This window comes from Aquarana catesbeiana, linkage group LG03 (genome assembly GCF_042186555.1).
Source record: "Aquarana catesbeiana isolate 2022-GZ linkage group LG03, ASM4218655v1, whole genome shotgun sequence".
Classification (NCBI taxonomy): Eukaryota; Metazoa; Chordata; class Amphibia; order Anura; family Ranidae; genus Aquarana; species Aquarana catesbeiana.
In genome coordinates this window covers 645,972,372-645,997,654 of record NC_133326.1, presented here as the reverse complement: position 1 = coordinate 645,997,654, position 25,283 = coordinate 645,972,372, and the positions used below count along the sequence as shown (strand labels likewise).

Genomic DNA, 25,283 nt, shown 5'->3' with positions numbered 1-25,283 from the left:
TAACTTTGAGAAAGTGCTGGGACCATTCCTTTTGCCCCTCAGCTCTATTAACTGACCACGGAAGAGCAAGCATTGTCATGTGTGTTAGGCTCGGTTCACACTGGGGCGACTTGTCAGGCGACCTAGTCGCCTGACAAGTCGCCTCCCGTTCTGTGCTATGGAACCGTTCTAATCGGAGCGACGCAAGTCGCTCCGACTTAGAAAAAGGTTCCTGTATTACTTTGGGGGCGACTTGCATAGACTTCTATGCAGAAGTCGTCTCGCAAGTCGCCCCGGCAGTCGTTTGCAGGTCGCCTCGCTGAGGCGACCTGCAAGTCGTGCCGCCCATGTGTGAACCGAGCCTTAGGCTTGAGCAGAAGAACTAAAGTCTAGATTTGCAAATGTTACTTTAGGAGAAAGCAAACTTTTTTTAAAAGGTCAACTATAAAAACTGCAGATATCACATAACCTATGGCTGGCATTACCTGACATAACTTTCTAAACAAGTACTCACACCAATAAACTCCCAACTCACTTTCCTTATCAAGTTGAGGATTGTCTGCATTATTTCAATGATTTCCAGACCATTGATTTATACAAGATTTATTAAAACATCACGCAAAGTAAAATGCAAAAAAATTGCAACAATAAAAACTAGGTAAAAAAAGAAAATCTTTGCCCACAAAGTCTTTACTGCCAGGGCAGCCTCCACACTGTTCAGGGACAGAACAATTGCCCAAATGAAAAGATCAACCGTAGAGTTTAACCATAAAAATAAAGTTCCACTTGTGATCAAGAATCCTGAGGAAGGTTGACACTTCCACAATACATTGCCACAGGCTACAGTCTGAAAGCTTGAAGTGAACAGTCCAAAAAACGCATGTGGAAAATAAAAATGGTGAAGAATTGTTCGTCTTGCAGGGTTTAAGACAGACAGGAGTAAAGAGCTGATTTGTGGGTTTTGAGTGGGTGGGGTGCAATACGCTAGAGATGTTCTAAGCAGAGGCAAAATCATGATAACCGTAGCAGTCTGTGAAAAAGTCACCTACAAAAAGGGGGAGACAGCAGAGAGAAATAAAATTAGAATCCTCTGTAGAATGGCCATTGTGCCACAGATGTTTTAGATTTTCTTTTAGATTTCTCTGCTCCTGTCTCCCCACAACAAAAAGTTTGTTGAGATCTTCCTGGTGGCGACAGAGGAATTGGGGGAAGCCAAGTGAAAAATTGGAGGCGTGAGTCATATTTCCTCACAAAAAAAGCAGAGAAATGTAAAATGACTGACAGAATTAACGCACATTATTACTTATCAATTCAAGGAATGCCACCCAAATCTAGCAAGTTGGCTTTGGATGAAGGTGAATAGTGAACCCTCCTAGCATCTCCCACTTGGACTCTGGCCTGAAAACATCCAACTGAAGAGTTCAGCTCGTCAGTGTCAGAACCCAAAAGGGCACTGATAAGACAACAAAAGCAGCAACAAGATGCTGGCTGGTGAACTCTAGTGGTAGACAGAGCCATGGAGATACAACTTGAAGGAGTCACCTATTTACCACCACGTTAACAGATTTGGATGGAGCGATCCTTAAGATGTACACAAAACCTACAAAATAGGCGAGGCAGCCACCAAATAGCCCATCAATTCACAAGGAGACTGGGGAGCCCAGTTTCTCATGAATAGGCTGCATGTTCCAAGTCACAAAATGACTGCCTCCACTATGTATAGGGAAGAGGTACACTATAGAAGACAGCTAAAATTACATACTGCTTAATTCTGAGAGAACTGACACCAGGAGGCAAAAGCCTCATGTGAAGATGACCATGGTGCTTCAATGGTCAATTTCTATGCACCAATTTACTTTTAATGACCAAAATTAGTGCAGAGAGAATGATCAGCATTGGAAGACAGTCCATACACACCGCCACATTTAGATACTGTTTGCAGTATTCTCAGAAAAGCAGCCCACTTTAGCTTGTCAAACATTAAACTGGTTTCAGTTTGCATATAGTGGGCCATTACAGCAACATGCAAAGGAAAACAGTTTAAATAGTAATACAGAACATTTGCTGTAATAAGGTGCAGTAACACGTCCACTTTCTGGGCAAAAAGTTAGTCTTGGTGCTCTCAAGTGGCCTTTCCAGAAGGATTCCTGTCCTCTTGTGGGAGGAAAAGGGGGCATTACAAGCAAGAAGCATCCAGAACAGGATTCTGTATTGTTTTAGCAAGAAAAGTGTGCAGCTGGAGTGACTAGTGATCAGAAAGCAGAACACTGAATGTTTATGTAACCAGGCCAACATACGCAAATAGAAATCTAATCAGGCCACTGTGCACACAAACTTACAAATACCTGACTGTTCATATAAAACCTTTAAAACTAGTAATTCATAGCTGTGGTAGCAGACATTGTATCACAGCTCAAATAAGTATTGGTGTTAACAGGTTATGTTACCATTCATTCTTGACTCAATTTGTAATAGAAAAAAAAAAAAAAAAAAAATTTAACCTGCAGAGGCATTTTACACAAATGACCCAACTTTAGAAGACTGAATTAAAAGGACAAAATGCTTTACCTGCATTTGACATTTGTGGACTATTAGTCATGTAGCAAGCAGCAGTGCCAAATACAAAGGAAAGCTTCTTGATAGGTTTGGTGTGTTGCTTTGCAACAAGATCTACAATTGGACATCATTGTTTTGACCCTGTACACCCATGTAGTATGTAGAATACACATTTACTTACTGTATCCAGCTGTTGCTGAAGTCTGGTAATTGTAGTTTCCACCATAGCCTCCTCCTCCATAGCCACCTATAAACAAAAACATTTTAGAAATCCATCCATAGACATGCATAATTCACAAGCTTATTCTTCAAAGGAAGAAAATACACCGACCATATAACAACATTTGAAGTTGTGCTTAAAATCCATACCTCCTGAGTTCATGTAACCTTGGTTGCCACCAAAGCCACGACCTCGTCCTCTACCACGGTTCATTCCTCCTCTGCCTCGTCCACGCATAGGTTGTGGTGGAGGAGCTTCATTGTACATCATTCCAAAGCCTTGGTTATGCTGTAGAGAAGGTCACATTTTAATTAAGGTGTAACCAAAAACAGAAACCAACTAAGACAAACTAATGAGAGCCAAAATTACATCGTAGCCGGCTTTTCCACCTCTGGGACCACCCCTGGGCATCATTGGTGGTCTTTTCTTCTTGGGGGCCTCAGCGTACATGTTGTAGTCAGGAAAGAGTTTTTCTAAGGCAGCAAGCGCAGCATGGGCCTTGGCAACTTTCTTGTTAGAGCCAGAACCTTGAAATTTTTGATTGTCCACTTCAACCTACAAGTCAAGACAACCGTATGAGATTCAAACTTGAAAGGCCAAGTCAGATGATTAGGACAAAACACAAGCCGATTTAGAGACCAAACGTCAAGTCTGACATACCTCCATTACAAATCTCTTATCATGACTGCCACCAGTTTCAGATATAAGCTCGTATTTCAGTCCTCGCCTCTTTTCATTCAGCTCCATAACTGGGTTCTTTCCATGCTTTGTGAGAATAGGTCCTTGCTGCTTGGCACTCTAGAAATAAGACACCCCCAATGTTATGATAAGACAGTACCCAGCATTGAACATATGCAGAATATTTTAGCTCCACTTGTCACTCACATCTGACTGATCTCCACTGGCAGAATCACCCTGTGCAGATTCTGGCTGAGATTGAGTCTGTACCACAGGCTTCTGTTCTGCTTCCTCGGCAGCCTCTTCCTTCTCTTCCATTCCAGTAGGAATGCCCATATCTTGCAAGACCTACCATTAAAACCAAATTAAGTTTTCTGCACAGAACATTAAGCAAACTCAAAAGCATTATTTTTTGTCCTCTCACCTTGACTGCAACATGAAGCTTTGCAGTCTTCTTTGAGGGCCCAGAGGCTTCAAATGCCTTTTCATCCACTTCCACAGACATTGTAAATATGGGAGCATGGACAGGTCCAGTCTGGGATATCAGTTTGTACTGGAGGCCTGGCTTCAGCTGGTTCAATTTCATCAGGGCATTCATAGCTTGAGGGGGTTCTGACTTGTCATCTGCAAAGAACCACAATTATTAAACACCAACATGCTTAGTCCGAATACAAAAATACATGCCCCAGAACAGTTTCAGATATCCTTTACTCAGATTTCAGTTTAGTGCAAATGTGACCTACATTGAATTCACACAGTGGTGCTTAGTTAACCTGTACATTATCACCCCCTTAGCAAATACAGGGCAGTGGAGAAAAGAGTGCATACCTACATTATAAATTAGATATTCTGCAAGCCCCAAAACAATTAAAATCCAGCACTAGTTTGAGCAAGTGCCTAGCAAAGCATTTAAGTCACTACAACACGTTTAACCACTTAAAAGTCCAGTCAGAGCTTTTTAGGCTGGGCAGAGAGCAGATGTCACTGCCAGTCAAGGCAGCATGTCATCCCAAATTCCAAGTCTGGATCCACCAGCTGCCTTGGTCGATGGGCCGTCTCAGTGAGCCGCTGAGATAGCCGCTCCACAGCTCATCGATCCAATGAACACAGTAGCAGCGATGCCGACAGTCAGCATCGCTCGGGGAGCAGCGAGAACCGAGCCATGGGCAGTGTTCGGTGGTTTGGTTCTCAGTGTAGAGAAACCGGGGACAGCTGCAGCATCGATCTGCTCCATCCACAGAAGCAATATTAGAAAAAAAAAAAAAAAAAAAAAAGGCCCATTATACTCCCCACCCAAAACCAGTGTGGCATTTACATCAGGCTAGCCACTGCTAGTTTCAGCCTCTTTATTGGCCAGGGGGTTAAAGTGACACATGCATTCGCACAGAAGTCAATCAACCCAGCTGAACATGTGCCAAGAAAGTGCAGCTCAGTGTACATTTTGGAAAAACTGCAGGCAGGCACCAAGTGCTGTAATACATAAAGTGTCATGCTAGGCTTCTGCAACAAAAGCTGCCATCAGTTTTACAAAAGCCTAAAAAAAAAAAAAGTCAGCAGCTACAAATACTGTAGCTGCTGACTTAATATAAGGACCCTTACTTGTCCAGGTATTCAGTGATGTCAGCACCCCATGCCAATCTGTCACGGGTGCAGGCATCTTCAGTAAACAGGAAGTAAAGCCTTGCGGCTTCACAGCTTGTTTCCTACCGTGCACGCAGATAACGCTGCACTTTGCGAATGGTTTACTGTCTTCTGGGACCCATGCGTCTCCCAAAAGGCAGGGGCCAGAAATTTTGTAGTTTACTGCATGATTGTGGCATACACAGAAGTGGGAGCAGGTAGCTGGTTTTAAGGGGGTGGGGCAAACAAGTAGAGTTTCCAGGTTTGGGTGGAGCTCCACTTTAAGCACTGCATGTTTAAGGGCCAGCATGAGTTTCAAAAACACAAATCTTACCCCATCAGTACAGTGTTTTCCTTGATTTAACAAAGTAGATTAGGCATTGGAGGCAGCAATACTTGCTTGTAGCAGTTTTGAGTCATAATATACCAGAGGAACCGCTTTTTACTTTTTGGGTCTGACTGCAAACACTGGCTTTGACGCTAGCCAAAAGTTTACGCAATGGACAGAGGTGGTATGAACTAAACATAATCACAAAAGTTACACCCTGCCTAATAGCCCTCAAATACCTTTCTTCTGAATCTTCTTTTTCTTCTTACTTGGCGATTTGTCTTCTCCATCCTCCTCAATGGGCCGTTTCAGGGCTGGCATAACATAGGTGGTGCTAGGTGGAATCTGGACTGTAAAGAAAAATTCAGATGCGTATAAGAAATTGGAATTGTTAGAGGACAGTTCCTATAGAATCTACTGCAAGAATAAATACCTGTGTAATCAATGGGTGGGTCAGGTTTGGTCTTCTTTGGCAACTTTGTGGGCAGGGGATCCATGCCCAACACTTTATGAAGCTGGCCAAATGCTGCCAATCTGAGAGCATGCTAGAAAAAAAAAAAAAAATTAGTAACCATAGAAAAGTTAATTTGTGGCCAAAACCACTAAAAAGGTTTGTTAGTGACAAAATTACACAGCAACAATACCTGTGCACTGTGGGTAATATCTTCACGCTGCTGTCTTTCAAGGTGACCAAGGGCATCAGTGGCTTCTTTTTCACATGGATCATACAAGCCAGGACCATCTATAAACAGGATTCAAGATAAAAAAAAAAAAAAACCTATTACTGAAAATTGAGCTTAATGGATTGCCAACTGCAGGTGCTGCAAACATTTTTACACTAAAAAAAAAAAAAAAAGGAAATGATGAAGTGTCTTAACTGCTCTTGTAGATCTTTATGCAGAGTGCTTGACATGTTTACACTGGATAGAGATTAACCAATAAAGTGTTTGGGCATTTCTGTAAAGCGGCAAAATTTTCAGCTCCCAGAGATTCAAGTATAACAAAAAAGGCAAAATGTTTTACAAGATATGGCTAGAGTGGTGATGGTTTAAAACCAATGTGAAGTTTTTTGGCCAACTGTGCCCCGGGTGAGTCACCAAAATGTCCAGATCACCAGCAGGGTCAGTGGGAATGACTAAAAGGCAAAATTGAGTCAAGATAAAACAGGACATCTTTTAATGAACAGAGTGGATTTCTCTCACTTCCTGTACAGCAGATAATTGTGGCTAGCATTTCAACTCCTGACAGCAAGCAGTTCAAGCCAACCCCAATCTTTTCAAAATAAAAATAAAAAAAAAAAAAAAAAAAAAAAAAATAGGAAGAAGTTTTGCATTGGACACAAGTACAACTATGGGCAAAAATAAATAGGGAAGATTAGTAGTGTTTTTGCCATCTGTCTGTCTTGAGGGAGAATTCGTTACTTCCTGTGCATAATCAGATTTATTAAGTGAGGAAGAAAGAATCTGGTCTCTACCCTCCCCCAGTCACGTGAACTAGTGTTTGAAGATTCCCCTTTACTGTGCTGGGGCAATTTAAAATTTTTGCACTTTGATAGTTAAAAGGACAAAGTGGTGAATCCCCTAAAAAGGGGCAGAAGTAGCAATAAAAACCTGGCAGGTGTTCTAATCCAATCTCAACTGTCCCAAAGCTAAAAAGTTTAAAGCTTTAAACTAATCCCAAAAGACTAAGTGCAGCATACACTGCATGTCTAAAAACCCCAAAATGCCAGCTACTAACCAAGCTTTAAATGCTGCCTGCCCATTGCCTTTAGTAATGCTGCATGCAAATTGTAACAGGTGTAAAGTAAATTTTCATAAGTCACGTGAACGCACACCTACAAGTACTGAGGTGCCTGGCAAGAACTGATAATGCTTAAAGGGGTTGTAAAGGAAAAAATGTTTTCCCCTATAATTATTCCTTGTCAGGTGCTTATATCAAAAAAAAAATTATTTTCATTAAAAAAAATTTAGATATCTGTTAAAATAGCGCTTATAAATCATCCTCCGGCTTTCCTGTGTAGTTAGTATGCTGTACTTCCTGGTTTGCGGTATGCGTGCACTACAGCGACGTCACGGCAATAACGGAACTACAGTTCCCATTACGCTTAGCGTCATCGCGCATGTGCAGAGCCTTTTTTTTTTTCGCCTTACGAGAACGAGCAAAGTTCTCGTCCACACGCCACCCATAGTATCCACCCATTCCCGCCTCCCCAGCCTACGCAGCAGGACTATTTCATCTAGGCAGCAAGGGGGTGGAGTCAAGGCGGGCCAGTGAAGAATAGAAACTAAGCCAAGGGAGGTGGCGCTGCTGTGTGATATACACGCCCACTAACACACAGCCCTTGTGTCTCTATGTTCAACGTAGAGAGCGTCCTGACGCACTCCTGTAGTCCAAGGGTGGGGGTGAGCACGACACTCACCACCAGGCAGAACGGCTCGCCTGATGGTGAGTAGTTACATACAGAGTAACAGGAAGTGGGGATTTTAATGAAGAAAAAACTGCACTGCATTAGGTAAAAGGAAGCTAGTTAGGAGATAATATTTTTTCCTTTACAACCCCTTTAATATCTAGAGCAGAGATGTCACCCTAAAAAAACAATGCTCTGGGCATCAGAGTCTGCACAGTTCTCTGTCAGTGTAGTCATGTGATCGTTAAGGAAAAAAAGATTGAAGCATTTACACTTTACAGCTGTTAAACAGTGGCATGCAGATATTAAGCATTGTTCTAAAGGCTAAAACCAGCGCATTTACTGCACATGTAAATAAAAGTTTAACAACTTCAGGCATGAATGTAAACACCTAAACTTCTTAGATTAGAGACCATGGAAATTCCAATTTTATCACGATATCAGCAACAGTTTCTCAATATACACATTTTAGAACAGACAATGCTGCACCTTTACAAAAGGTCGGTTCACACTGCTGCAATGGCAAAGTCTTACGACTGTCTGCAGCTTCCTTCTGACTTGGACGCCATTTAGGAGCCGTACAAGGGATGAAAACACACCCAAGCCAGGCCACAGTAGTGTAGGGACTTTTTTTTAAAGAAAAGTTAAGCACAGACAGACATGTACCTGGCATCAGTATTCCAGAGCTAAGGCATTCAAGGACTCTTCTAAAAGCTTCACCAGCTCCCATGGGCCTGTTCGCTGTTCCAATGGCTTTCTCGCAAAGTAACTCAAGAGGCTTCAAGGGGTAGGGAAAAGTTTAGTGTTAAAAGCAAACTTGCATTTCTCTAAATATCAGAAAAATCCCACACCAACAAAAGATTTCACTATGACCCCAAAGGAGCACATTGAATGCATCCAAGAGACAGGCCCACCCTAAAAAGGAATTCAGCTAGGGCTGAAACGAATCAATGAAAAATAGTCAACTACCGTATTTATCGGCGTATAACACGCACTTTTTTCCCCTTAAAATCAGGGGAAAGTCGTGGGTGCGTGTTATACGCCGATCCCCGCTATCGCTATGTGAATGTCGGCGATCGCCGCCGACATTTACATAGCGAGTAGTTTCAAATATGGCGCCGCGGACTTTGGAAGGACTCGGCGGTGCTGAACGAGCGCCGCCGAAATCAGAGCCGAGATACACATAGTCGGGTGTATTCGGCTCTTTCCGGCGCCGCTCACTGTCACGCCCAGTCCCGCCATTGGACCTGTGTTATGTCCATCATAGGGCGGGACTGTGAGCGGCGCCGGAAAGAGCCGAGAACCCTCGGCTATGTGTATCTCGGCGGCGTTCGTTCACTTCCGCCGGCGCAGAGTCTCTCCAAACTCCGCGACGCCATATTTAAAACTACTACTATGTGTATGGCGGCGGCGGGAGGACTGGGGACAAGGCTGCACTGGGGACAAGGCTGCACTGACACTAACAAGGCTGCAGATGAACACTGATGAGGCTGCATTGATGGGCATTTTAATGTAAGTTTCTTTTCCTTAAACTTCCCTCCTAAAAGTTTTTTTCCTTAAAATTCTCTCCTAAACTTGGGGTGCGTGTTATACGCCGGCGCGTGTTATACGCCGATAAATACGTTATTTTCAGAATTAGTGGGCCTGCATACAGAATGCATTTTTTGTTTACATATCAGGAAACACAGCTCAGTACACCTTCCACATGTCAGTAAGTGCCTGAGGACGTGTGTGTGAGGACTAATGCTCATGGGACATGTAGTCCTGAACAGGAAGTGAGTGGCAGAAGTTTTTACCTTGCTCTAGGGGCACTCTATACTATACTTTGCAGCTGGTTCTTGGGCACTCTGAAGTCAGCATAAAGGGTTTAATATAATGAATTTCAGGCTGTAGAGTACCATTGTGAAACTTAAATTCAAGAATAGCATAGCAGCCAGACAGCTAAAAGGAAACTGCTGGGAAATTTTAGTGCAAATCGTGCTATATCTTGTATGTGGTACAATGTATTCTGATAAGTATGTTACGATTGAAAGAGTATGGGATCTTCCTTTATTATAGAGGAAATCTCATTCAAACATGTACCCCTTATTGGTGGAAATTAAACACCCATCTCATGCTGTGTACTTAAGATGAAACAGGCCAGAACAAACAAGTTTTTGCTCTTGAGTCAGTGTCTGATCAGGTGGGACTTCTGAGGTCCTGCAACCAAGGCTAAAAAAGTTAGAGGGGAATTTAACCTACAGGCAGGAGGAGCCAGAGGTGTTGGTAGGGGACCCCAGAAGAGAATCAGGGCTGCTCTGAAAAACCATTGCACAGATCCACCCAAAAGTGGGGGGTGGGCACCTGGTTTTGATAGGGACTTCCTGTCCCACTTTAGTCTTCTTGCTGCCTCCTCCAAAAATATCTGCTAATCACTGTATAAGATGACACTGCCAGGGAAGGGGTTAATCAAGAGGTTAAGTGCATCCTAGGGAGGATCGCACGTGGCCAGCGGATATCACAGCTGCTGGGCCTGCTGTGCAGCGGGCACACCACCAGTGCACTTATAGTATCTTGTGTAAGAAATGACACACCAGGGCCACGCTGCTGCAGTATATATGGGGTGGGCGGTCCTTCAGTGGTTAAACAACAACACTGGATCCGAGTCTGATATTTACCAGATTCAACCTCTAATATTTGATACAGTATTCTTCTGTTATTCTCAGGATGAATTAGAGATTTTGCTCCCTAACCATATAGCTGGTTATTTAGATTTACCACTGCATATATAGATAATTTTTTTTTTTTTTTTTTAAACCCTACATATGAACTAAAATAAACCACAATTTAAGGGTTATTATCCAATCATCCAACTAATTGATGAAAATAGTTGCAGCTCTAAATTTAGCAATACTGTAAGTAAAACCTGCTGATAAAAGTTTATCGTCACTTGTGATATAAAAAGGTTTAGTCTTTCACCACTTAAATCAGTGTTCCAAAAAAGGGTACCCGGCAGTGTAGCCTTATGGCTTCACGCCAGAAACCATACTGTGCATGCGCGAGGCCCAGCGACAGGGAGAAGAGGGAGCCCCACGGTGATGCCACAGGCCATGGCAACAGAATACCTGTCAAAGTAAGGTATCCTGTCCCCTGAAAGGTGCCAATTGTGGCACCAGAGGGGGTGCCCCCACTGCATTATCGGAAACCAGGCCACACGCTGAAGAGGCTACTGGGGTTATGGCAGCTAGCTGCTGCCATAACAGCGATATTCCTCTCATGTGGCGGTCTGGAAGTGGTTAAACTTCCCCTCATCAACAGAAGTTAATTTGAGCTAAGAATGTAATGTTACTTTGTTTAAAGTTACCAACAATGTTGTGATAAAACCTGGCAGGCTGCCTGGATTTTCTCAGCTGTCAGAACTCTGCACTTGTAGAATTGATAGAATCAGGAAATGCCAATTTAAGATGGGGGAAGGGAAAAGAATTGCAATTTTGATTCTTAACAATTGATCGTGCAGCTCTACTTCATGAAGCCAATTAGCATAGCGCTACTTTTAACTGTAAGTGCAAAATGGGTTGGTAGTCTGCAATTGTTTAAAAAAAAAAGTTAGGTGGCAATAACTTGTGTACCTGCTTTTAAGGCATTAGGAATATAACCAGCACTTACCCATCCTCTTAAAGGTTCCCATGTAGGTACACGAGTGCAAAGATCACGCAAGACACGGATGACAATAACACATGACTTCAGACCATTAGCCCTAGCCTGAGACAATGGAAAATGCCGTTAGTCTTCAATGTTACCCCAACACAAGCCAGAAAAAAAAAAAAAGGAAATTAAAAACAGAAGCCATATTTTGTAGTGCTACTTTGTCAAGGGTAAAAGTGTAAACTATGTTTAAGGATAAGCCTTATGTTACATTAGAAGTTACTGTAGAGCAGAGTCAAGATTACTCTTAAAACAAAGCAGCAACTATGAACTAAGCATATCACCTTTTGAAAAGGTGCATTTTCAATGTGTGCTTCCTCAGCTGCCTGAGTGAGTGACAGGAGCTAGATCAGCACAGCTACTGCTCGTGTTTGCTTAAATATCTTAAGTCATGTGGACTGTGTTAAAGTTAAAGTGGATGTACAAAAGAAAATTACAAAAATGGCATTTACTACTTAAGACAGAAATAATAAAATGCAAACCTGGAACCACTTGGCGTGTCGGAGCGACGCCAATGCAGCAAGGCATTTGTGCCTGTCCAGAACGTCCGGTGGATCGCTGACTGATAGCGTTTCTATTCATGGATAAGAAGACAAGGCACGGTTTGACCAAGGGGTTGTCTGTCAGGTGGACAGGGGATGAGGCAGCTTCCAGAGGGCAGTGGGGCTTCTTGTACTACCACTCACATATTACCCTGGAAATCTGCTAAACTGCTCTAGGACAACAACTACAATACATTTATAAAATAATCCCCAGCTTCCCCATCCCCAAATCACTTAAAAACACAACCTTTAAACCTCTACTATATACATAGCCTATGCTGACATAAAAAAAAAAAATCAATAAAGCAGCAGTCTGCATAGCAAGACATTGAAGACAAAGACATATCTAGAGATAGTCAGATCATTTTGGTCAGTCCAGACCTCAATTTTTTCTTCACACAATACAAAAAGATTTTTTAAGTAACATTAAGACAATGACAGAATGCTGCTTTAAAGTAACAATAGAGACCCAAGAAAAAAAAAAAAAAAAAAGAAAAAAAAAGAATATATAGCAAAAAAAGACAGATGAGCTGCAGCTATCAACTTAAGACTACATTTCTACACTAAACCTTCCACCCAGCTCGACTGCCCTGGCCACAGCCCATGACAGAGAGAGTCCTGTTGGTCAAAGGTCCAGCGTCCCTAAAAATCGACAAACTAGAAGTCTTGATACGAGATCAGTTGTCAGAACCATATTGCAAAATATTCAGAGCAGCACAACAGCGAGTCTATGCTGCAGCAAGACCATGTCTCATGCCCAGGGTTTTAGATAAGGCTAGCCTATCTATGGGAAGACAAAAATTAGGACAATTTTAGAATTTGACGACAACAATTGTGCGGTCTAAGAGCCAGTCTAACTTTATCCAAAACAATGCATTGTTTCCTGGTGCTTCACATGCTGACTAGTCCCCTTTCCAAATAAGGGGAGGGGCTGTCATTCTTGCTGCAACACACACTGCCCAATCAAATACATGCAAAATAAAAAACACAATGTATCTAACATCTAATGTGATACAGCATCACAGGGGCCTGCAATTGTTAAAGTTAAACATGCCCCTGTAACACTGTATGACAAGACTAATCCACAGATTAGGGCCACTAACTTACAATACAGTTGGCAGCAAAGCCCAGAAAGGTGGGGAGTTGTATTTACTGATTAGCCAATGCTGATGGTACATTATAAATCACACATTAGGGAGCAGACATGTTATTAGGAAGACTACAACAGTACAGGAAAGGGGGGGGATTGGCAGGAAGAGAGAAAGGGAAATAGAGGGTTTAGGGGGTCTGTGCTACTTATCAGCCGTTTTCTACCTTCCGTACCTCCTGCAGTCATCTTTTCAACCTCCTCCCGAACCAGAGTGGAGGTCAGACGGATGTTAAGCGTAAGCTGTGGCTCCTTTGTGTTCTTAATTAAAATTGTAGCCTCCCTGATATTAGGTAGGACTTCATATTTCTCCTCAGACACAGTCTGCAATAGAAGTCAGACAGTAAGCCATCTATTAACGATCAGCCACATGGTCAACCAAACAAAAAAAAAAAAAAAGTTATATAAAATCTTACCGCAAACTGTACAATAAGGTTATCAGACACCTTTTTCAGAAGGGAGATTGTGGGCTTGTCTTTGCACAGAAGAACTAGTTCAAGATCCAGATCCCCTTTCAAGAGAAGTCCCTTAGCAACCAGGCCAACCCTCATCACACCTCGAAGTGTCCTGGTGGAGTTGGCTCCGGCCTTAGCTTCACTGAAAACACAGGAAAAAAAAAAATTTAAATCTAATTTTTAGACAAAACAGTAACAGCAAGAATAATTCCTTGTATGCCTGAACTGTTCATGTCAACACCACCAACATACAAACAAAGTTAAAAACCATAATGTTTAAACTTCTACATCTAGGGAAAAAAAAAAAAAAAAAAAAAAATAGAGAAAATATATATTTCTGAGGAATAACTAGAATTAAACCCATACATGGCTCATTGTCTGAAGGCAAAACTTAACTCATTTGGAGAAGGGACAATTTAAAGCAATAGAAATATAGCTATACCAAGAGACTCAAGCATAAGGATACTACCACACTGAGGCAGTTTTCAGGCGTTTTGGTGCTAAAAATAGCACCTGAAAAGTGCATCTCAAGCCTCTAGTGTGAAAGCCAGAGTGCTAGGGCAGTGCCTCCTGCAGGACGAAAAATATAAAGAACCCTACAAGCAGCATCTTTGGCGTGGTTTGTGACTGCTGTATACAGCATTCCTACACTGCCCATTGGACTGGAATGAAATAACCCCCTTCTTGGGGTTAAAATTGTCCCCACTAGTTGGTGAAATGCAATGCATAAACAATACACCGTCACTAGTCCACCAACGGACCCGCCGCCCCCAGTGTGAAAGCAGACTTACAGTGCCAAGCACACAGATCTGGCTCTGTCTACATTAACAAGCACTGTTGAGGCTGCACATGGGCATTGATCAGGCTGTATTAATAGGCACTGACCCTTATTTTGCTTTAAAGTCAGTTATTTAAAATTTGTTTTCCTGAAACATCCCTCTTAAGATTGATGTGTGTTATACGCTGATAAATACAGTATTTACCCATCCTTTCCCTCTTCTATGGTCTCTTCTGGTGTTTCAATTTCTGGCTGTACTGGGGTTTCTCCAGTCTGAACCTTCTCTTGCTGGTCAATCCAGTCAGACACAGCTTTCAATGCCCTTTCTGTGTGTGACACCATGTTCTGGACAGCCTCAAGTTCCTCTTGAGTTGGATACACCACGGAGTGCTTTGCCATGACATGGCGGTCATCATTCAAGAAGATACGCATTGGACGCTAAAATTTGAAGAGAAATTAGGTCAGATACCTACAACAGAAAACAGTAAACAGTAAACCTAGCAAAAATATTCTTAACTCACCATTTTTTTTTTTTTTAAATGTTTTAACACTCGAATTGATCCCCAGGGGTAAAATCTGTAAAAAAAAAAAAAAATAGCACCTACAATTTTTTTTTTTTTAATTCAAAATAACATTGAGCATAGAAAAAAAAAAAAAAAAAAAAAACAAAAAGTATATAGACATACGGATGATTAGTGCAACATGCACTACATTTACAATCAACACACATCAGATGTTGCATTTATGACATTATACAGCTGCCATATAGCACCCACAAAGTTAAAGGAAATCACATCAACACACCAAGGGGTGCCGTTTCCGCACAGGAGTCACAACTCTCAAAAGACTTTGCCAGAAACCAAACTTGCATTGAGGACCAAAACTTCCCTTTCTCAGGCAGAGAAAGTAAAGCCCCCCAGGCTGTACCAAGATTAGCAGTTTAAGTAATCTTTAGACCCCCCTTTTACACTGGAGGCGTTTTTTTCCCAGGCACTTTAGCGCTAAAAATAGCACCTGAAAAATGCCTCATCTGCAGTCCCAATGTGAATGCCTGAGTGCTTTCAAACTGAGGCGCTGTGCTGGCAAGTCCTGCAAGCAGCATCTCTGGGGCACGGTGTTTACACCACTTCTAAAGCACCCCTGCCCATTGAAATCAATGGGTTCTGCTTTTAGCCCTTTATTCAGTTGCTAGCAGGGGTTAAAAGCAGTCCGCTAACAGCCAAAAAGCACCTCTAAAACTATGCTAAAGCGCCACTAAAACTAGCAGTACTTCACTGCCAATGCAGCCATGCTTTCAGTGTGAAAAGGCTCTAAGGGGGAACTGTAGTTTGAAACTAAAGAAACTGCAATAATGACTTTAACCATCCTGTCAATTGCAACATGTGCCACAATAATTCTCATCTCTACATGCTTTGTTAAGTGATCCCACATTGGCCAGTCAAGATGGCATATGACTCCAAACCTGGAAGAATCCAGGGAGAAGATGGTGTACAGGTGATGAAGCTCACATCACTGGCGTAGAAGTATATTAACACATTTGTTTAAATTTGAATCTTCAGGATAGTTGCAGCAATATGCCATTTTGTTTATTTAAAATGAGAAAAAAAAAAAAATAAGTGCATAGGTCATATACAGGACAGGTATCCTGTCATGATGGGCGTTTATAGTACAAGAGACCCCCCCCCCCCCCGATCTCATAGAGGTCATATCATGCTTTTTTTTTCCCCCCCTATTACAAGGGATGTTTACATTCATTGTAATAGGAAAAAGTGACCTAAACATGCCCCATCCCACTGAGCTCACGTGCAGGAGTGAACACATACGTGAGCAGCACCCACATATGAAAACAGTGTTCAAACCACACATGTGAGGTATCGCTGCGATCAGCAGAGCGAGAGCAATTCTAGCCCTACACCTCCAATGCAAAACATGCAACCTGTAGAATTTTTTTTTTTTTTAAACATTGCCAATGGAGATTAAGGGTAAGAGTTTGTAGCCATTCCACGAGTGGGTGCAATTTTGAAGCATGACATGTTGTGTATCAATTTACTCGGCGTAACATACATAAAAACCACACACACACCACACTTATAAGCCTTTTTACTAGTGATTTAAATAAAATCCACTCGTTTATAAAGCACCATTGTACATTCTATGCCTCCCGTTAGGTACTATAGTGTATGACAAATGTGGAGCTGAAGGTAAACCTTATAGAGGGAGGGATATAACACCTGTCAGGTTTGTTCCCAGTCCATCATTGTCTCACAGCCACAACAGAAGCAATTAAATCCCTGGTAGTCATATGGCCACAAGAACTCCTGTCCCCATTGGAAGATTTACTTCTTACTGTTGCAGTGAGCATTCAAAAATGTGCCATCCCCTCCCAGTAATCACCAGAGGGTGAATCTAAAGCTAGGTTCACACCTAGCATTTTATGAATTCACAATTTACACTACATGCATAGGGCAGTCAATTAAATTCAATGGGCTGCCCTATATGCACCAAGTAGCTCATGTAACTGTGGGTATTGAGCATTTTCTGCATAAACCATGCATCTGCTTGGCACATTTGAGATGCCATTAATGTTGCTGCAAGCATGACAAGTTTTCATGAAACACCTGGGTGTGAATGAATAGACAGCAAGATACTTCAAGACCTGACCCTCTCCACACAAATAGCATTTAACTGCATTCCTACTTTAGGTGTGCTTGTCCTGTGTTTACAGTGGCGATAGGATTTAGAATAAAGGCACCCACACTTGCTTTATTTCTGTTATTCCTATTGTGATGTGCAATGAACTTCAGTGTCAAATGGAGGCAAATCTGCCACAGGAGAAGACGATCACACTAAGGGCACAAAAACAAAAAAAAAAAAAAAACCCACACACCACAAAAGGGTTTAAAAATCAAATCAGTCAGCCAATCTATACTTTCTCAAGGCAGTCAAATATTGCAAGATGACTGTAGCCCTTTGACTAAATACATAGCACAAGGACAGCTGACTTGCTTATACAGCTAAACAGACTGTTCACGTGGGCCCTCAGCTACTGGTAAAGACAATGGTCAGTAAATACCAATGTCCAGTGACAACCAGTTCCCACCACAAGCCCCTTACAGCCAGGATGAAAAACTTACTATAGTTTATATGGGCTCATCCTGTGCTTTCTACACCATATAGGCAAGGCTGAAACTATCTGATTGCTCCAGGAAAGATCAGATCAATGTAGACAAACTTGTGATTTCTGCTTCACCAAGCAATTTCTTCATTTGGTCAGATTTAAGATTTGAGAGATAACTGACAAAAATTGCATGGTTGAGCAATGAGCAAATGTGACCATTCTGATTGGCTCAGCGAGCTGTCAGAAGAATTACACAGGGTTTACCAACTGCAGTTTTGGATAGCAATTTGAAAAGTGTGAAAAGTATCAACCCTGTACAACAGATTTCCACCACAACTAATCAGCTTGTGTACACCAGATGCAGTCAAAACATGTTCTAAAAACACCTTTGCAGAGAAAAAAAAAAAAAAAAAAAAAAAAAAAGGAACACATTTGAATGAGTCTAGTATACATGATTGGAGTGCAGACCCACTACAAGACAATGCAAAACATAATTTTTATGCCTGGTTCACACCACTGGTGTGCACTGTAAATAGTGCAGCCAGATGTACTTTAAAGCAGGCCATGGGTGATTCCATTCTCCTTTTGTCATGGGTGGAAGGAAAAGAAAATCTCTCCCATTATCCAATCAATAGTCCATGTCCATGAATAAAGCCTCCTCCAGCACTATTGTGTTCTGCCAGCGTGGGAGCCTTCCCAGCCAGCAGAACATAACGGGTGTCAACTTAAAGTGGAACGTCAGTAATTCTCTTTACATCTATTAAATCTTCTGCCCTCGTCTTAACTTTGGACAGTAAAACTTTTTCTGCCAGTAAATACCTTATACAGCCCACTCCCTGTTTATTGTCTGGTCATTAGCCTAGGCTTATGACATCATGCACAGCTCTCTTGAGGTTGCCCGGGGGGGGGGGATGAGTCAAAAGAGGGCTAACGAGAGCAGCAGGTGTGCATCTGTAAATCCAGGAAGTGAGCAGGCAGCAGCTTCAGCTGCCCAGTTAAAATGGATGCAGCCAGACCTAATGGAAGGAGATTTCTGCAGCATATTTGGCAAGTACAGAATCAGTGTAATACTAAAAATATTATATAATATGAAGCTTTAGAAGGGCAAAGATATTTTTATTACAAATCATGTGAGCAGACTGCAGTTCCTCTTTAACATTGACACCCGCTGCAGATCGCAACTGCAGTGTGTTTTAGATAGTGAGGGAAACACAAGGAATGCATGTTTCATGCTCTGAACCTCAGCCCCGAATCATACAAGAACTCACATTCCCGTGCGATTGAGTGCAGCACACCTTTGAGAAGGCACTGACCAGATTGCATAAAAAAAAAAAAAAAAATTAAAAAAAAAAGTGAAAGTAAAACAAAATCCCAAATTTTGGGCTGTCCCCAGAAAGGAAAGAGGGGAAACCTTCCAATGGGGACATTCGTTCTGGTAACTCAGGGTCCACAAAAAGTTCCCTTAATTTGCAATAATCTCACTCACCAAGAGTTTGGCTATGGGACAGGAAGTGAAATCTCTGCAATGAGACAGATAGTGAAAAATCTGACAGGGGTTATTGCCTTCCCTTACTCTATCCAAGAGAAAATTGAGTACTGTCTGATTTGCACTAACATACAATTTTTCAGGACAAGCTTTCGGAGTATGTCCCCTTCAAGGTCCAAGGAAACACCGTACACCTCCATTCACAACCACCATCTTCAGCACACCGCCGAGTAAATGAAGACTTCTAACCAAGATGAAAGTTTTGCCTATAGTTCTACTTCAACATTGATACCTACTGCAGATCGCAACAGATGTGTGTTTTTAACACAGTGCAAGTAGTCTTTATGGATCAACGGTTTCCTCTACTGTGAGCCGAGGCTTAAAGTGGTAATAAACTACCACCACTTGTACCTACAGGCAAGCCTATAATAAGGCCTTATTACAGGCTTACCTGTAGGTACAGTGAATCTTTATTCAGAGTGCATGCAGCCGACATCGGCACATGCGTTCCAAAGGTCCAGGTTACAGTGCCAGAAATGGCGGCTCTCGTGTGTGGGAGTGACATCACTCATGTAGCTGGAGGCCATCACCCATCTCAGTGGTGACATCACGGCACTGATAGGCTTTGTTCTAAGGGCAATCGTCTCATGTTTCACATTGCCTTGCAGGATTTTAATTTTTTTTTTTAAAGCACCAACAGTTTGAAACCCTTTTAAAAAGAGTAACTCCATTATTGAGAGAAAAAAAAAAAAATCCCCTGGTATACATTGCAAAGATTTTAACAAACTGTTGCTGATTTCTACCTTTTGTTATTCTGAAGAAATCCCTGTATGTTTGTCTGTGTCCATGAGTGAATCTAGAGAGCGATTTCATACCCAAAAGGATACTGTTGGGCTTGCGTCCCTCTAGATGTGTTCCTATTAGAAATCTCACCAAAAGATTTGTTGTGGGGAATGCCTAAAATCTGACTTGTCTTAGTGCAGACTTCAGGGGAGGCACCAATCACACAAGCAGGAAACTGGGTTTCTGGGGGGCGTTCTGTGTACAGAACACATCCAGGTTGCCATTTTACCTAAAATACAGCTCTGCAGAATGAAAAGGAACAGTAAATGTTAATAAAATTTACATAACTTGTGTCACAACTGTATATGCTAGATTTTCTTATCACTTGCCATGTTAAAACAGAAGAGAAAAAAAAAATAAATAAAAAATCAGTGAGCCAAAGATACAAGTCAGATTTCAGGCACACTGATTTTTGGTGCAATACTCCCAATAGGAACACATCTAAGGACCCTATCACACTGGGGCATTGGTGGTAAAACAGTGCTATTTTTAGTGCTGTTTTAGTGGCGGTATTCAGCCGCTAGCAGTGCGGTTTTAACCCCTACTGGTGGCCGAAAAAGGGTTAAACCCGCTTGCATAGCGCCGCTATAGCTGCCTGCCCCATTGATTTCAATGGGCAGGAGCGGTTTAGAAGCGGCAAACACCGCTCCAAAGATGCTGTTTGCAGGAGTTCTCTCTCCTGCCAGTGCACCGCTTCAGTGTGAAAGCCCTCGGGCTTTCACACTGAAGAAACAGCAGCAGTTTAAGGTCAGTTTGCAGGCGCTATTTTTAGCGCAATAACGTCTGCAAACCGCCCCAGTGTGAAAGGGCTCGAACAGGACAGGCCAAAAAAGCTTTTCTCATTAGTGCCCTGCAGGTGCAACAGCTGATTAATGGGAGTGATTTAATAATTATCAATCAGCTGTTGCACCTGCAGGGCTCTAATGGAAAAAGCTTTTTGGGCCTGTGTCCTGTTAAACGTGTTCTTATTGGGAGTATTACACCAAAAATCACTTGTTACAGGAGATGCCTGAAATCTGACTTGTATCCCTGGTTTACTGATTTTCCCAGAAATCTGCCCCCCCCCCCATCAGAAAAAGCAGGAAACAGTTTGCGGGGCGTTCCGTTTACTCTGTGCAGAACACTTCCAGGTAGCCATATTTCATTTTCATTGGCAAAAAAGGTGTACTTTCGTGACGTTTTAACTGCTTGCCAGCCAGGTGAAGCGGCATTACCTTACGTTGCTTTGCCTTTTGGCCACTAGAGGCGTGATAACCGCCGGGCACCCACGACCGCTGGTGACAGAAAGAACCATTTCCTGCTTGTGTGTAATTGGCTCATCGGTTTTCCCAGAAGTCTGCACTAAGGCCCCTTTCACACTGGTGAGGTTCGCAGGCACTATTGCACCTGCAAACCGACCCAAAAGTGCTGCTGCTTTGTCTCCAGTGAAAGCCCTGGGGGCTTTCACACTGGAGCAGTGCACTGGCAGGACAGGAAAAAAAGTCCTGCTAGCAGCATCTTTGGAGCGGGGAAGGAGCGGGGTGTATACCGCTCCTGCCCATTGAAATCAATGGGACAGTGCGGCTATACCGCCGGAAAGGCACCTATGCAGGTGGTTTTTAACCCACCGGCTAGCGGCCGAATACCGACGGTAAAGCACCGCTTACAATAGGAACACAACAGGATGATTAGAGCCCTGCAGGTGCAACAGCCAATTGAGAATTATGAAACCACTCCCATTAGACTCACTTTCCCACATGGATTTCAAAAAAGTAGGAATCTGCAACAAAGTTTGTTAAAACCCTTGTAATTTACATAGATCACCCAGAGGGGAATGTCAACCCCCCCCCCCCAAAAAAAAGCTATGCTTTAAAGTGGAGGGCCACCCTGAAAAAAAAAAAAAAAAAAAAAAAAAAAAAAAACCCCCTACACCTGAAATCCTACCCAAAAAAAACCCCCAAATTTTTTAAACTTCTCTAAACCGTTGTTGCTAGGCAGCCTTCCTAACCTGCCTCTTCCGCGGCGTCTTCTGCTCCTCGGTGAGCGGCCCCATTGTCTTCTGGGAACTGTATGTGTTCCCAGAACATCACGGGGCCATTCACAGAGCGCTGCGCGTGCGCAGCAGGAAAATGGCGGTTTCCCTTACCTAGGATGGCGGTGCTGGGAGCCGAGGCACGGGTCGGCCAACATCACTGGCACCCAGGACAGGTAAGTACTTATTTAAAGTCAGCAGCTACAGTTTTTGTAGCTGCTGACTTTTAATTTTTTTTATTTTGGCCGGAATCACGCTTTAACATATTACAGCAACACTTCATTTTCCTGATATGTGCCTGCAGTACTATGTACAAGTATCCTGCTCCCTTTGTGTGAAATCTGCCATTACCTCTGCTTTCCTAATAAAAAAAACTGACCACACTAAGCACGAGCGCATAGCGTGGTCAGTTCTGGAGCTAGGCTGGAAACTCAGCCTGCTCTTCTCCAATGAGCGGACTGGTCCTGACACCCCCCCATTCACTGGGAAGCTCAGTGGGCTACGACAGAGACAGACATATCTGTACACATTGTTCATGTTTCATTTCTATTTTAAACTGAATGGGTTGTTTTACAAGGCGATCGTTTACACATTTTAAAGGTACATGTAAACAATCACACCAGAATGGAGGAGCCTGAAAACCTCTCCAACACAGTGCTCAGAACACATTGGGGGGGGTGATCTGCAGATACCAAAACCCATCCATAACACCCCAAAATCAGATTGCAAAACGAAGTTCATAGACCTACCTGGATTGCAAATTAGTGTGGGGACCTTTTTTTTTTTTTTTTTTTTTAATCGGGTTGCAAAGCATTTTTAAAAAAGGGGGGAGCCCCCCGCACTACTTGAGCCCATTCTGCACCAAACAAATACAGACGGGGTCAGGAATAAACCAATTCTAAAATAAATAAGATACGCACTGGAAGTCATGGGGGGGGGGGGGGGGGAGCAGTCCTTAGAAGGCAGTAACATGGGAACCCCTGGTTGCTATGGCAAAGCGGTTACTACGCTTGGGTTGCTAGGAGCAACCAACACAAAACCTACAATTCTGAAATCACAGAAAAAAAAAGTATTTGTAAAAGTTTAAAGAAAAGAAATGAGGTTGGAAAAAAAAAAAAAACCCAAACGCTAAAAGTTCTAATAGGCAAAGCTGTGAGGCCCGATCCCCATTCATCAGGACAAAGGCCATGATGGAGCCCGTGCGGCCTGGGCCGGGAAACCCCGTACATCTCCATTCACAGCCGCCATCTTCAGCGCACCGCCGAGTAAATGAAGGACTTGTATTTATATAAAAAGACTTTGTGGCGAAAGAAAAAAAAAGTGAAATAAAAGAAGCGATATGAACTAGAAAGCGGTGCGACACTGAGGGGAGAAGCTATTCGGACGCACATTGAACAAAATGGCGACCTAATATAAAGAGAAAATGGCGGCTGCAGAAGCACGCTATAACGAGAAGCCCCGCCAAGGGACCCGCCGTGACAACATCCTCACACCGGAAAAGAAAGCGCACGACATTAAAAAAAAGAAATAACACGAGTCCCGGCGACATCGTACACTTACCGGCGTTCGTCTGGCGACGTGCGGCCTCACTGCGCAGCTCGATGGAGAGGAAGGCCCGAGCTGATTTGCTGTTCCCAATCACGTGGTATGAGTCTCTGGCGCGAAAGGATGGAAGCGCCCGGCAAGGTGGGATAGAACGCAAACGTCGCTTGCAGAGCTTTATATAGAAGCCGGTGGGATCCGCCCACCGGCTGGGACGTAAAGGGCGGCCGTTGGTTGAAAGCGGATTGCAAAACGAGGCGTGGAACGCTGAATGGCTGTGATAGGCTGGGAATATTCGCGACGCAGGCTGGAGGGGGGTGGAGTAAAATGGCAGCTGGTTTTGTAGCGATGCAGCGAGAACAATGAACGTGGGAGAATAGGATCCACGCGTGGCTTATCACAGGATATGACACGCTTATCAGTAGCGATGAGGTCTGCCAGTTGAATGGTGCGGAATAAGTGGCAGTATTGCGGAGTTGGCCATACACGAGAGGTTTTGTTGAGCTTTTACCTACAATAGTCAGTCAGTTACCATGGTTTCACGTGTTTCTGATTGAAGTACACAAATGTTTAAATTCAGAGTGGAAAACCATCAAAACATCGTGCTAACCTGTAATGGCGTGTGTCAGGGGCGGCCTGTGGTGCTTAAAGTCAAAGTGTATATCACCGGCGCGCCATGGAGCGTAAAAATAACACTCAAATGTTTAATAACACTTTTACAAAGGGCCAACATGTATGCAGAAGGATGGACTTTAATGCCCCCATGCAGGGCTGGCCTAATGCATGGGCACTGCCCAGGGGGGCGTGATAATCTTGCATTACCTCATACTTGCCAACTGTCCCGGATTTGCTGGGATAGTCACACTTTTCACTAAGGCCCCTTTCACACTGAGGCGGTTTGCAGGCGGTATTGCGCTAAAAATACCGCCTGCAAACCGCCCCTAAACAGCCTCCGCTGTTTGTTCAGTGTGAAAGCCCGAGGGCTTTCACACTGAAGCGGTGCGCTGGCAGGATGGTGAAAAAAGTCCTGCAAACCGCTTCTTTGGAGCGGTGTATTCACCGCTCCTGCCCATTGAAATCAATGGGACAGCGCGGCTATACCGCGGCTATAGCCGTGCTGTACGAGGGATTTTAACCCTTTTTTGGCCGCCAGCGGGGTTAAAACCGCACCGCTAGCAGCCGAATACAGCTACAAGAACGACGGTACAGCAGCGCTAAAAATAGCGCTGTTGTACCGCCGACGCCCCCACCGCCCCAGTGTGAAAGGGGCCTAAGTTTTCCAAAGGGATGTCTGTGTCCCAGAGCCTGTATCTTCCCTCCTGATCCCAGTGTCTCGCCCTCCTGATCCCAGTGTCTCGCCCTCCTGATTCCAGTATGTTGCCCTCCTGATTCCACACTCTGTACTTTGCCTTTCACCCCCCCCCCCCCCCGTACAGTGCCCTCCTGATCCCAGTGTCTCGCCCTCCTGATCCCAGTGTCTCGCTCTCCTGATCCCAGTGTCTTGCCCTCCTGATCCCGGTATCTTGCCCCCCTGATCCCGGGATCTCGCCCTTCTGATCCCAGTATCTTGCCCTCCTGATTCCAGTATCTTGCTCTCCTTATTCCAGTATCTTGCCCTCCTGACCCCACCCCCCCCTGTACTTTTCCTTTCTACCTTCCCCGTGCCCTCCTAATTTCAGTATCTTGCCCTTCTTATTCCACACTCTGTACTTTGTCTTTCACCTCCCCCTTACAGTGACCTCCTGATCCCAATGTCTTGCCCTCCTGATCCCAGTGTCTCGCCCTCCTGATCCCAGTGTCTCGCCCTCCTGTTTCCAGTATCTTGCCCCTCTGATTCCAGTATCCTGCCCTCCTGACCCCACCCTCCCCCTGTACTTTTCCTTTCTCCC

The 25,283-nt window shown here is 43.5% G+C and overlaps 1 protein-coding gene across 5 annotated transcripts in view; it reads right to left on the bottom strand.

Annotated features, from left to right (window-relative positions):
- Nucleotides 1-23,581, bottom strand: part of ILF3 (interleukin enhancer binding factor 3) — a 32,011-nt gene extending 8,430 nt beyond the window's left edge. For 2 of the 5 annotated variants that reach the window (XM_073622580.1, XM_073622581.1), the window contains exons 1-17: nt 23,413-23,581; nt 14,916-14,970; nt 14,600-14,832; nt 13,578-13,758; nt 13,338-13,485; nt 11,955-12,046; nt 11,434-11,529; nt 8,455-8,566; nt 6,026-6,123; nt 5,815-5,926; nt 5,621-5,731; nt 3,858-4,057; nt 3,641-3,781; nt 3,416-3,553; nt 3,125-3,310; nt 2,905-3,043; nt 2,717-2,782 (exon numbers count right to left, since the gene is read on the bottom strand). In XM_073622580.1, coding sequence (XP_073478681.1) covers nt 2,717-2,782; nt 2,905-3,043; nt 3,125-3,310; nt 3,416-3,553; nt 3,641-3,781; nt 3,858-4,057; nt 5,621-5,731; nt 5,815-5,926; nt 6,026-6,123; nt 8,455-8,566; nt 11,434-11,529; nt 11,955-12,046; nt 13,338-13,485; nt 13,578-13,758; nt 14,600-14,832; nt 14,916-14,918 — 2,056 coding nt within the window. In that variant the 5' untranslated portion in view covers nt 14,919-14,970; nt 23,413-23,581. Of the gene's footprint in view, nt 1-566; nt 1,025-2,716; nt 2,783-2,904; nt 3,044-3,124; nt 3,311-3,415; nt 3,554-3,640; nt 3,782-3,857; nt 4,058-5,620; nt 5,732-5,814; nt 5,927-6,025; nt 6,124-8,454; nt 8,567-11,433; nt 11,530-11,954; nt 12,047-13,328; nt 13,486-13,577; nt 13,759-14,599; nt 14,833-14,915; nt 14,971-23,412 lie in introns of those variants that run through there. The other 3 variants (XM_073622583.1, XM_073622584.1, XM_073622579.1) reach the window with 3 other exon arrangements.
- Nucleotides 23,582-25,283: the final 1,702 nt, after the last annotated feature.